At 47.0% G+C, this 14,022-nt stretch overlaps 1 protein-coding gene across 4 annotated transcripts in view; it reads right to left on the bottom strand.

Annotated features, from left to right (window-relative positions):
* The window catches only part of Teh1 (tipE homolog 1 phospholipid transfer protein), a 46,638-nt gene that overhangs the window by 30,180 nt on the left and 2,436 nt on the right, over nucleotides 1-14,022 (bottom strand). Inside the window, exons 2-4 of one of the 4 annotated variants that reach the window (XR_002162857.2) lie at nucleotides 13,174-13,507; nucleotides 12,444-12,657; nucleotides 11,255-11,607 (exon numbers count right to left, since the gene is read on the bottom strand). Coding sequence is in view for 2 of the 4 variants with exons in the window: in XM_025300734.1 (XP_025156519.1) it covers nucleotides 12,630-12,657; nucleotides 13,174-13,507 (362 nt within the window). In the remaining 2 variants the exon portion in view is untranslated. Of the gene's footprint in view, nucleotides 1-11,254; nucleotides 12,658-13,173; nucleotides 13,508-14,022 lie in introns of those variants that run through there. The other 3 variants (XR_003113201.1, XM_025300734.1, XM_025300733.1) reach the window with 3 other exon arrangements.

The following is a 14,022-nucleotide window of genomic DNA, read 5'->3' as shown; positions in this document are numbered from 1 at the left end:
CTCTCAACTTCAATTCCAACAGCCCGAAATTACGTCGGAGTGAGAAACACGAGCAAGCACCTCGCTATACGTTGTATTTATAGCGCGTATAACGATGAAAGTAAACGTACTACGTGCACATTTCACGCACTATTCATCGTCTCATGTGTGGGAGACCCGGCGGTATTATTACTGCACTCGAGATGCAGGACGAAAGTCGAGGGACGTGAGTTTCGGCAAGCAATACAGTTACGGTGAGCAATAAATTATGGAGGCCGCGATAGCTCCGCGCAGACGGTGTTGACAAAACGAGGAAAGCGCGCCGGCTTATCCAGGTGAATGCATGAATCTCATATTTGAAATACTTTCCGACGTATCGTGACTACCCTTCACTCGCGAAACTGGCAGCAGGACGACAAGGGACACGATCGATGCGCGCCGTTTCGCCATCTGTTCTCCGGACCGCTCCGGAAACTCGGTTCAACACTCTACGCTTCGTGCGCAACTTCTTCGAGGGGACATGCTAAACGTGGTGGAATCGTTTTTGCGCTTCGGCCAGCGGCCGAAGATTTATCGAGCCGCAGGCGAGCTCGATGCACCTGCTCGTCCGTGCACCTGTCTCAACAAACAACACCGGACGCGTCAATCATCGGCTAGAAATGTCATCGAATTAGGATTGTCTCGCCGCGTTGGGCCCGACGACAGCCCAACGTGGTCGCGAATGCACATAACGACATTACAATGCCGATACGCGCACCTACGCCGAAAAAATTGTATTCTTATTTTAAGAATTTCCCACTTATGTTTAGGATAATTTCTTCTAAAACAGGCACCAACAACATTTTCTTAACTTGAGAGGAGAATCTTCTTACGAACGTGTTAGTACTGGATATTCTTAAGAAATAATCTTAACGGATATTCTTAATGTATATAAATACTAATACGACCATATACGATGGATCAAAGTAAGTAAAAGCCAACGCTGCTATCAGATCGCAACTTTGAAATGAAATTAAAAAATGTAGTGTCGCAAAAAGTTAAGGGGGGTTAATTAATTTAATATTAAAAATTAGGAATCAGAGTCTGCTCGACGCGGAAAGTTGATTCACCGTGTATACACTTTCTGCGTCGAACTGATTCTAATTCCCCGGTTATAATATTTGATTAATTAACCTCTTGCACTATTAATCCTCTTGTAATGCTGCATCTTTTAATGCAACTTTAAAGTTGCATTCCGATTTCAATGTTGGTTTTTATTTGCCTTTGATCTATTGCGTACAATTATACTGCGAAAGCTGTTTTTGAGATAGAAAAAAAGCACACACTTTTGCATAAAGGTATAATGCACAATGCATAAGGAAATGAACTAATCAGTCTTTCACTTCAAACGCGGCAATAGAAATGAGGATTCTGCTTGGTTCCTTTCCTTATTGTGTATTATGCCTTTATGTAAGAGTGTGTACTTCCTTCTTAATGACCGATCGACAACTTGTTTCTTGCTAGGCAGTTATTCTAAAAGAGTATATTCTTAATTTTAGTATGTATTCCAGACATATCGATAAAAAGAAGAAAATATTCTTATAGATTAAGAATATCTGTTAAGAAAGCTGAAAAAGTATAAAATTTTCTGATATTAAGAATACAAATTTTTTCGGTGTACCTCTGGACATTCCTTTATCTTCGTTGTTGAATACGAATATTTGAACATCCAACGTAGGATATGCACGCTCCACGTTGAAGGATTAAATACTCGAATTTTCAGAGGCCAAGAGGTAATAAGAATGCCCAGAGGCAAGTACAGGGTGTAACATACAGGTCAGTATGACGGATTGTTTGCCTCTATTCGGACGATAATGTAGAGGTCGAGCCGAAAGTGACTCGTTGACTTTGTTGATGATAATAATATTTGAACTATGCTCTCAGTTGTGACAAGCGCAACTAACTTTGCACCGTGATCGTTATGACGTTTATCGACAGGAGTCGAGTCTCATTGGATTAAAAAAGGTGTTTAAAAAAGTGAAACTGAGAAATAAATATTACAGAAGTGAGCAGAATAAATGAGAATAGTGGTTAAAGAGATAAATAATACAACATATTTTCTAGTTTCTCACAAGTTTCTACTGCGTTTCTAGTCGGTTCATACTTTTGCAGAAACGATCTTTTGTAGAAACATGGATGAGATACAGTATATAAAACTTTTAAATACTTCCGTATCTCGTTCTTTCTAATCTCCAATTTCTATCGAACTTTTCAACATAAGAAAGCAATTAAGAAATTATCACGGTGCAAAGTTAGTAGCATTTGTCATAACTGGGAGCACTGCAAATATCATTATAAACAAAGTCAACGAGTTTTTGGCAACTTCTGCGTTATCGCCCGAAAAGGGGCAAGCAACTGATCTCTATGTTGATGTTACACCCTGTATGTATCTCGAGTTGAGTGCTTTTACTTTGGACAAGATTTCAAAGTGCGAACCTCGAAACTTGTCTCGAAACTTACAGAGTGTTCCGGGTATTTCGTTTATAATTATCTACACGACCGACCACCGTCGGTCGTGTTCGTACACTCACGAAGCGGGGAACGAAAACTATCGGCGTGATGGAAAGGGACGTGATGGAATGATCGAAGAGGACCGATTGGAATCAAAAGTTTTACATAACAACTTCAACTCATCCAACTGTTGTCAATCAGCGGTGGATTAACGTCGATAGCGCGGTGTCGGCGGGTGGGCGGATTGCAGTTTCAGCAGAAGCAGCGAACCTCTCGCAAAGTACACCGTCGGAAATGATCCGAGCGTGTCATTTACTTATCGTTGCGCTACACGCGCGCGGTCTCGTCGCTTGAATGAAGCAGCTTATCGTCGTCGCTTTGTGATCTTGCCGAGAGTTCAGCGTCGCGTCGCGCCGTCTCGCGTCGAATTCCCCGGCGGGAGCGCGATGTGTGCGTTATCAATAAATTTTAATCGCAGACGAGAGCCCTTTAATTTAAGTAATTAAAGCGCCGCCGCCGGACCAAATCCCTCCATCCTTTGCGCGAGGAGACAGGCTCGTTCAATGGAACGCGGGCACGCGTGAAGTGCACTTCAAAGGGACGTGCCATGACCCGCATTCCACTCCTCATATTGTTTTCAGCGTAGCGAGACTTTTGCTCGTCGCGAAGAAAACTCCTCCGCCGCCGCGGGATCGCGTAGCGGTAAACAACAACAACGTGCCGTGGCGCCGTTACAAATGACTCGGAGGCAAGGCGGAGGAAGTCGAAGTCGCGGAAATTTCGGCGGATAATTCCAAGTCGTTAAGTAACGAATCTCCAAGATTTCCGCGAACGTATTATTACGAGCGGAGCGACGTGCGCGTTTCGACCTTACCGCACGTCTCGACTCGAAATTATTTGGTCCCACGCTCACGAACGGAAATTCTCTCGCGACACTTTTCCGGATTCCGCGAACGAAGCTCGTCCCTTCGCTTTATTAACCCCGAGAATTTTTTCCGAGAGCGACTGTCAACGCGGAAATATATCCTCGATTTCGCTCCTCAATTGGTAATATCAATTTCACTTCGATTCCCGAAACTTATTAAAAAGGAGCCATCAACGATCCCGACGAGATCGTAGATCCCGATGTCCCCGACTTGGTGCTCCATTTTACCCGGTTACGTTAATTCCTCGTTTTTCTGTTTTTTCCCCTGTCTCGCTCCCCCTGTGTCGCGCAAATGTCGCGCGCGGCACCGAAAGCCACCTCCGTGACACTTTTTCGCGGTCCCGCTCGTTCCCGAACCCTGCCATGGCAATTTCGCCCTTCACTTTTAAAAGGACTGGAGTGCTGCCACGGCCGTACGGAGCGTACGTCAAAAGCAATTAAACTACAATCGTGCCTAATGGCGAGCTAGATAACCGCTTCCACAACGCTGATCGTACCGAGCAGCGGCGCCTGCCACTACGTGTAGCGGAGGCGCGCGCGATATAAGATAATCCACACGGGTTCGCACGCGTGTGGTGGTGCTGTGTAAAGAACGAGCTCGCGCGCGTGTGTACGTGCGACCTCGAAGGCGCGTCATGAACTGATTTAGTTTGATCGAAACTGTAATTCCGCGAGATGGGAATAAGCGCGGACGTAGCGCGCGGGAACGCGCGCGCGAGCCAGAGAGAGAGAGAGAGAGAGAAAAAGGGAGATTGAATAAATAGTCGATAACGCGGGGATCCTAAACGCGGGGAGTCCATTGAGGGGTACGATGGATCAGGTTGGATGCAGTGCTATATAATAATCGAGCATGCAATTCCTCGGGAGGTTCCGTCTGATGAAGAGGAGCGAGCTCGAGCGTGACTCGGTCGGGCGACGGGCGCGACGACACGTGTGTGTGTGTGTGTGTGTGTGAGTGAACGGATAATAAACACGAAAGTGGACGTACCGCGCGTCCATTACGCGATGTTGACCCCGGCCGAGACGAGACGTGAGCCGTGAAATTAAACGGATTTAAGATTCATCTATTCACGGACGGAAAGAGTCCCGTCTGCGGTGAATACGAATACGGATTATGCGCCATCGACGTGCTCGTGTTTCTCCCGAGCCGCGGCTCTGAAGTCGCGGATTACGAATTTCTACCTCGTCGAGTAGAAACTCCCTCATCTATATGTATATATATACACACACACACACACACACACACACATATCTATGTGTCTCCGAGAGAAAAGTATAATTTCTCCGTAGACGTAAATCTCGCGCTCTAGTTTTGTGCAACGCGGAAATAGTCATTTCATATGCAAATACCGTTTAATCCCGAGCCGTCCGACTGTTATTAGAGCGAGGCGACTCCCTCGCCGGCGTGTTTCGCGAGGCCTCGAGAGCCGCGTTTGAAGAGTCGCTGAATTTTCTCAAGAGCGCCCGCGGTATTAATACTCCCTGCGGCTGGCGTTTCGGCCACCCGTTATCCTTCCTCGCTCGCCGGGCTAACCCCGATGCGCGCAAAGCTCCATGGAGTTAATCTACCTTCGATGTATCGTCGTTACCGCAAACGCCTCCGCCGCGTCGGAGGCGGAGCCGGTTATATACGTCGTGTGCAACACGGAGCAATTAAGTAGGTACCGCTATTGCGATTGCGTTTTGCGTGCGCAGCCATTCGCGAGGGGGGGGAGGGGGGAGGGGAAGAGGGGGAGGGCAAAGTCGGTCGTCCTTAAGCCCCCCCTCCGGCTGATCGCATGATCAAACTGTAAAACCGCTCGCACGCATGTGCGCGCCGTTGCGTCGTGAGAATTACGCTCATCCGGATTTAATAAAGCTCGATAATTGATTATCGCGTGGGATTACGCGGGGGCGCGCGCGGCGATTATTACGATAAAGTAAGGCGACTGAGCAAATTTCCAGCGGGCGCAGCGCCGCCGCTGCGCCCCCGCTGGAGTCGATTTATGCGGCTTTTCAACGAAAGGCGAGATACAATGCGGTTACGGGGAGCGGCTGTTCCGTGCGAATTATCGAAATGCAATTCGCGAACAGCCGCGGGAGTTTGCGCGTAATCAGGCGTCTCTCTCTCTCTCTCTCTCTCTCTCTCTTTCTCTTCTCTCTCTCTCTCTCTCTCTCTCTCTCTCTCTCGCCTTCCCTCTTTCTCGCGCGCGCTGCGCTCTCGCGAATGTGTGTGCACGCGAGTCGCCGGGTAATTCTCTACTTTGCGCCGTCCACGTTCCTGCAAAAATACATCCGATGTTATCATCGGCTGTGAGTCATCGGTCGCACGCTAACGCGCCGGGGCGATAGCGTACGGTGAAACGGGGTAACGGGATGCGTGCGCGCAGGAGGCCAGAATCTTAAGTAATCATAGTCGCGCTTTCGATCCCCGCTAAATATTTGATAGGATTGCGAGCCCAGCGCGGCGGGGGCAGGGGCGGGGGCGGGGCCCGCGCCAGTGTCGTTGCCGTGGAATGCAGAACAAATGCAATTGCCGCACAAATGCAATTGCGCGGCGCCGGTAGACCGCATCGTATGCGCGGGACAGTGAACGATCTAGCCTTACATCTCTTTCTCGATCACTGTCACCCTTTTCTCGCGGCTATACTTATTTCGCGCCGGCGGGTCGGCGATGTGTGCGATGCGCGAGGCGAAGCGCCGGTAGCACAGGGGAGCATTGCTCAAACGTCAAATTAGCCGGCTTTCGCCGCTCGTAAGGCGGCCGTTTGCGCATAATTGGAAATTCCGACATTTATTCCGCTCCCGCGCGCTAAAGCGCACTTACGGGACAATCGGAATAAGAATGAGCTTGTAACTCTGATATGGGCTAATTTGCACTTTTACGCGTGCGTCTGTCTTATTGCGAACACCGCGGAATACGGACGGACGGAATTACGTACACCCAAAAAAAGTATTCCGTTTTGTAAAGCGATTTTTCCCGTAGTCTCGTATTCTAAGCGAAGCCTTTTAAAAAGCCTTTAAAAAGGAAAGGAAAAAGGATTCCTCTTTCGATAAAGTGATTAAAGCGGACCGTTCATCTGAAATTTGTTAGATATTATTCTGTTTTCCTCTTACTTCCAAGAGGATTTCCTCCTCTTACATCAATTAATTTTCCTCTTATATGAAGAGGGATATGTTGATTCGAATGTCGGCTTCTTTTGTTCAATCATGCTCTACCTTCAGACATGAACGAGAAAATAACCATATGGATTTGAATATTTGAAACGCTTCTTAAAAAAGATATGTGTGTTGCTGTAACATATAACGAAGATAATTTACGTATATTTGGTCAAATACAGTTTATAATCTATTGTAAAAAATTGAATAATATATTCTTTCTTTTAACTATGTTTCAGAACAATGTTATATACAATTGGTTATGATGAACATCTTTGTAGCTATAAAGTCCGTAACAAAACTGATTGGAAATTTATTTGTTACGATGATCTTATTTCAGCCGTGCCTACTTATTATAAAACTGGAGCCAAAAGTACATCTATATACATATTACTTTTCACTATATACATTATAATAATTCTTTTCAAATTGACTAATATAATCAGTAAGAATAAATAATAATTTTCTTAAAAAAAGATTAAATAATCTGTATAAGAGGAAATTTATATTAAAATCAATAAGATTTACATTATATATGCATATAACATGTAATCCCTCTAACTTTAAGAATAATGTGTTTCTAATATTTCCCTCTTAATCTTAGAGAAATCCTCTTGAGACCATATATAAGAACAAAATCCTGTAAAATTTAGATGATTCCGCTTGTTCTGAAATTACTTTTGTTTGGGTGTAGATTATATCGTGCAACTTTAAAATGAGACTGACGCGCGTAACGTTGTCATACGCCGAATATTTCGCGAGATCGAATCCGTACTCGTTAAAATACACAAATAAAAACTAAACGATGTCTTGCGTCGACTTCCCCATTTTCGAACCTTTAACTCTGAGAAGAGAAGAAAGGAGAGAGAATATTCCCACTAATCGCGTCTCTTGCGGTTACGTCAGCGAACATTTTCATCCGCTTGCACGAATGTGCGAAAATTCACGGCGATTTCGAGCTGCTTGCTTGGCGTTTCAGGGCCGAAGGATAAATGTGTGTGGCGAGAGTCGATGAACGGAGGAGAAAAGGATGGGAATCCTGCGCGGAAACGTCATCTCGAATAATTCACTTTACGTTTCTCAAACGTCGATTAAACGAGATAACAGCTCACAATTTAACGTGTGCGAACGGAGAAGCGCACCCTGTTGCAATTTCTGGACGAAGTCCAACACTCGGGGGGAAGATTCGGGCTATAAATAATATCCGGCGCGCGATAAAAGATACAACTGCTGGTAAGTCGCGCGGAGTTCTTCCGCGCCGCGGAGTGTCCTCCGCGTGTCGTTCAAAGAAACCGTCTCCGATGTCGGTTCAAAATTTCATCCGTTCCCCGTCCTAATGCGCCGTCTCGAGGCTCCCGCCGCACCGTGAAATGACTTCCACCGACCTTCTTTTATTCACGTGTTGACACGAAGCGCCGGCTCTTTCGGCGCGCCGCTGTTCCAATTAAAAGTTCGAGAGGATTTTTCCCGTCCCGTTCATCCGCTTACGCTCGCGGTGTCGTCTCGCCGTGGTCTTTCCGAGTTAACGAGTGTGCCTAAGTGCGCTACGTTTGCGCCGTTTTCCTCGGATGCCCCCGCGACCGACCGTCCCCCGAAAAAAAAAACGGATCATTGAACACGTTATCTCGCGAGGAGACGTCGCACGAACTCTGCGAATTCGACGATTGGCCACCGACTACTCCCCGGGAGATTGTCCTTCGCGAAGAAGCGAAAGTATTTCCTAACGCGATTACGGGCTCCATTTACGCCGTATGATCTCGCGAGACTTCGCTGTAATCGTTAGAGCGAATGAGAGGGAGAGAAAGAGAGAGAGAGAGAGAGAGAGAGAGAGAAAGAGAGAGAGAGAGAGAGAGAGAAAGAGAGAGAGAGAGAGAGAGAGAGAGAGAGAGAGAGAGAGAGAGAGCGCGCGCGCGCATGTACATTATCGCGCGAATGTTCGCGCCCGAGGGAAAAATTCCTCGGATTTCATCGGCAGTCTCGACGACGGCGATTGTAGCCGCGACTACTTATTCCCCGTCACCGGCTGTGCAGGTTCTCCACCAAGGAAGGATACGGTAACGGATTTTGTTATACTTCGTCTTTACCCGCCTTTGATACGAAATACGATCTACAGCAGAGGTGACACGCCAACGGTGTCGGGTGTCGCGTTTTCTCTCTCTCTCTCTCTCTTTCTTTCTCTCTCTCTCTATTTCTCTCTCTCTTTCTCTCTCTCTCTCTCTCTTTCTTTCTCTCTCTCTCTCTCTCTCTCTCTCTCGTGCACGACAAATTTCGAGGGTATCGTCGAGCGTAGGTCAAACACCATGGCATACGAGATTGTCACTTAATCGATCGGTCCGAATCGGTCCCGTGAAGAAAATGCGGAAAATATTAGATACCATTTCATGTTTCTTACACAACATTTTATTTCATACATACGTATATATATATATATATATATATATATACGTGTATATTTCCTTTATATAATCTTCATATAAATTTTTCACAACGAGTCCCCGTCCTTGCTCGTACTTGTGCACTACTCTTATAGAGTCGAGCGTCGACGGCGACAATTTGAACGGAAGGTCGTAAACGAGAGGCAAGGGCGAGCGCGCGAACCCGCGAGAACCGATACGACAGTTTCGTTCGGACAACATGCTATTACCGAGATAATCCCCGGCACTAGTCCGGGCAAACATGATTACATTATTACGGATTATAATGATTTGTGCGACAGCTCGCGTGGCCCGAGGAGATAAAAACGGAAAGCTCTGAACGCGGAAATACCATCCCGGCGGTGGAAGTGCACGCAATGCGTCCAGCAGCGCGAACTACTCCGTGGAGAGAAGTAGAGAAAAAGGGACGAGAAACGAGGAAGAAATGAGGCAGAGAAAGTGAGAGAGAAGGAGAAGGCGAGAAAGAAAGAGAAAGAGAGAGACAGAGAGAGAGAGAGAGAGAAAAAGCACGGCCAGGGTCGCTGGTTAATCCAATTCTGACGTATGGCAGCCTCGGCTGCCATTTGCCGACTATCATCCTCACCACCCCCGATCTCGCGTTTTCGAATACCATCGCCGTGGAAGTGACAAACGGTGAAAAATCGCGAGATAACGAGGGCTAGCCGCGAAGGGAACAGAGATTGCTTCGGATCACTTAATCTTTTCGTACTTAACCCTTTGTTGCACGTTTTTTTCTAATGAATATAATTTTGTGAAACTTGTTACTTGGGGGTTTTCAGGGTCGTAAATCCGGGGTGAAAAATACGAAATTCAAAATGACGAGTCCAATATGGCGGACGAAATTTTCAAAATCAACCGAATTCGCTTGAAATTTGTTATTTAAAGGTTTTCGAGGTTGCTAATTACAAATTCATTATCGAAAATTCGAAATGCCAGAGCTATGACGGATATATACGGGGCAAGGTTCGGTTGAGATTCGATCAGATTGCCCGGTTCTCAAGCGCAGTCAGCTTGTTTCATTTCTATAATTATGTTCGCCACATGAGAGATCCGTCATTTTGAATTTTGTATTTTTCACGCCAAATTCGTATTCAGCGACTTCGAAAACCCCCGAGTAACAAGTTTCAAGCGAATTCGACTGATTTGAAAAATTCCGTCCGCCATATTGGATCCGCCATTTTGAATTTTGTATTTTTCACACCGGATTCAACGACTCCGAAAATCTCCAGATAATGATTTTGAAGTATATGTTATTACTTAAAGTTTCATGCGAACGAGTTTCTAAAAACGAGTCCTCTAAAAACGACGGCTTTGTTCAGTGTATGCTTGTTAATAACAAATTACTTATTGGAAATGACTCTAAAGGTCGGTGTATTAGTTAGAGGAACATTTTAGTAGTCCGACGATACGAAATATGCTAAAGAAATATGTGGAAAATTTAAATTATTCGAGAAACAAGCTTGGATGACAGGTGGTACTCTGGGAGGACCACTATGCGGCAAAGGGTTAAAGTCAAACACGAAAGAAAGAAACGAAGAGGGAGAAGACTCTCTGGCTACGAGACGCTCCCGACTCCGATCCGCCTCTTCGCAGGCCTCTGCGCCGTCGCCCGGGCGACAATTTAATATTTTACCGTCGTAATGCCCAAGTATGTACGTACGCGCGAAACTCGATAAATCCGTTTACGACGACTCTTCGGCTCGCGCGCGGGAGCAGCGAGGTATTGCGCGGCTTGTGGGCATGTGCGATGTGTGGGAAGAAATAAAAGTACACATCATTCTTTCCCCGCCGTTCGCACGCGCGCGCGCGCGGCCATTACTGCGGTAACTTCTTGACGTACGGCTTCGCAACTTTTCGACACTTGGAACGTCCTTTTAATGCAACGTTGATGCACGCTTGCGACGTGCGTTAACGCTCGCGCGGAATAATGCTATAAGTCAGCGATGATGAGTCGTATAATGTTGGACGGTGCGTCGTCGGGCGCTGAACGCGCGAGACTTTCAACACGGCTCGTGCAATTTTCAGCACTTTTCCCCGGAGGGTAGCGGCCATGTTACAATAGGTACGTTGCGGCTACATTTGTCTCGCGTCGTCGAGTACTCTCGCGACGAAATTCTCGCCGTGTGATGAGGAGGCTACGCGACTTGTGTGTCACTGTTTCGCTCAGCGCGGTCGACAGGAAAAATGAAGAGAGAGGAGAAGATAGAGAGAAAAAGAGAGAGGGGGGGAGAGAGAGAGAGAGAGAGAGAGAGAGAGAGAGAGAGAGAGAAGAGAAGAGGATTGTATTTGGAAGAAGGAGAGACATGTGTGTGTGTGTGTATGGGTGTCGATTACGCGAGTCACACGCGGCTGCTCTCCGCGTGTGTTCACGCAACGTCCGCGCAAAACGTCCATGCGAGAGAGCTGCTGTCGATATTGTTCCGAGTTCACGGAATTACTTACGGCGTCCGATCGATAAGACTAGAGAGATCTCTTTTTACGTGTTCACATTGCGTTGCACGGAGGCCGCAGTCACGGCTTTCGGCGGCGCACACTCGTTTCGTTAATGAGACGTGGTGCGCCACTTGGAGCTAATTAGCGGAGATTAGAGTATGATGAATCGATATCCGATTTCCGTTTCTGCGATTCGCTCTCTCTCTTCTGTAATGATATGATAAGAGTGTATTTCTATTTCTAAGGCGTCTCTCCGTGTTCCGTCGTGGGCCGGTGAGGGTTATTAATATTTTTGCAGCGAAGCGCATTTTGCATGGAAATTATAGCCAAGCATTAAGAAGTGACATCGGTACTACTCTGTAGCAAAGAAGAACGCATAACTTGAGTCGCGCATGCAAGTGCACAAGCTATCTCGAAAGAACGTCAGCAACGTATGTGTGTGTGTGTATGCAAGCCACTACAAATATTTAGACTGACGACGGGTGACGTCGCGGAAGTAGAGAGAAGCGTCAAAGTTCGTCTCTTCGAATCTTCCGACGTACGGAAGTCTCGTTATACTGTTATCAAAAAAAGAAAAGAAAAAGACGAAAGAAAAGGAACGATAACGAACGGTAATCTGTCCCAACTTGGCGGTGCGTTTGATTAAAGACGACAGGATATCAGTCTACGAGTTTCAGTCAGTCGCGAACTTTAAAAGCTACAAATTCGCCGGCGGTTTAAGCAGAATTTACCATCGAGAGTTGCGAGTGACTGTTCGAGATCGAGAGCCCAGCGATCGACAGCTGAGAAGCACCGCCGCCGCGCGATCGTCCTTCCGTCAGACATTCGCGACAATCACAAGTGTCGTACGTGTCGTGTAAGACGAACAAGGGTCAATTACTTGCCGATTCCTGCGGTGGAAGAGGGAGGAGGATGCTCAAGAAGTGCTGACGAGGTCGTTCGGAGTTATTACTACGAGCACACCGTGACGTATGCACAACGGAACACGAAGACTAAGTAAAGATTACACCAATCAATTCGTGAAAAATGATCTTTGAGGATACCTTCTAAGGCAGTATTCGCAGCCAAAAGTGTTTAGCACCGTATCACGACGACAGTGTAAGTACGCTGGTAGTAACACATCTCTCTTTGTTAAGTCGCTTCGTCTCGTTAAGTATGGTTTAGAAAGTTTATTTGCCTCGTCAAATACACCTTCTAAAACGGACGACTTCTGGCACGCTTCTAACCCGTTATCGATTTTTTATACTCATGCAGCAGCTGTAATATTACAATAATTGCGATATTAACACCAATTCTTCAGCAGCTTCCGCGGCGTCGCGACTCGCGTCGTCGTTGCGCGACGAAAGGCCGTATATCGCCAATTCTCGACATCGTCATCGACATCGACCGGAGCGCGCGGATCCCGCCGCGCGCTCCGGTCTTTCGCGCGTTCTCTGTCTTTCACACACAGCGACTCGTTTCCTCTTTTTTTGTTTTTTTTTTTTTCTTCTCTTCCGTTTTCTCGTCTTTTCTCTTTCTCACGCGTCGAAGCGTCTTCTTGACTTCCCCGCGCGTGTGTCACAACTCTACTCTCTACTCTACTCTACTCTAAGCAACGTTTCATTCAACTAACAAGGTCGTATATATATATATATATATCTCTCTCAAGTCATTCCGTACATCGTGGACATGTGAACGTGGCCGCTACGCTAATATGGCAATACCGTATCTCGGTTATATGGAAAATGCGTTTCTCGGATTTGCACACTTCCGGGCCAGCCAGCTAATCATTACCTGAGATCGTTGCCCCTGGATCTTCTTATGCCGCGTGGCGGGTGTCGCGGCGGCGGCGTGCATCTGCAGTCACAGTGCATCACACACAGCGCGACGCTGGTCGCGAGAGTCACTACGAAAGGAGCCGCGAAGAAGTGCATGATGGTAGCGACCTGTGCCTCGCGATTATAGTTCGCCATCACTATGCTACCGTTCATCCGGCTGTAATGGCAGGGAAACTTCGCGCCCTCGTAACCCAACTCGCGGGTGAAGTTCTCGCAATCGACTACCGGCGGGTATCCGCAGCCCTTGATGTTCACCAGGAGCACCGCCTCGACGTCCCCCGGGGAGGACACTGCTCAACAAGAGATTTTTTTTACATAGCAAATATTAGAGAGCGCGCCGCTCGCCGGGAATTTGAATTTTTATGCCGCTCGTCGGTTACGTATATGCAATCTGTGATATTGATCTACCCGACTGTGGAATGGATTCCAATTTTTCTTCCATTTCCCAGGTGGTACATTCTATTTCGTCAGTTACAAGCAGCAACGATACGCAGAGAGGAGGGGGGGGTGGAACGAGTAAAAATATCAAATACTCGTTACGTTCTTGAATTTGACGGATCACGCGCCCGTCACGTCTTGAGCGCTTTATGCGCATTTTCCGATGATACGTGTCGCATGAATCATCGTCCGTGTACAATCATACCGTAAATTTCGAAGGGATCGAAAAAAAAAAAAGTCGGCTACTTCCCCGCTACTTGAAATGTTCAGCCAGTCCTGTCGCGTAATCTCTCGCCCGTTCCCGTTTCCCCAGGGCGCGCGGCGCGGTCCTACAGCGAGACTGTGCGCGGCTCTCGGCAAATCTCTT

Source organism: Harpegnathos saltator, unplaced genomic scaffold, assembly GCF_003227715.2.
Source record: "Harpegnathos saltator strain DR-91 unplaced genomic scaffold, Hsal_v8.6 scaffold381, whole genome shotgun sequence".
Classification (NCBI taxonomy): domain Eukaryota; kingdom Metazoa; phylum Arthropoda; class Insecta; order Hymenoptera; family Formicidae; genus Harpegnathos; species Harpegnathos saltator.
This window is presented reverse-complemented; position numbering and strand designations above follow the sequence as displayed.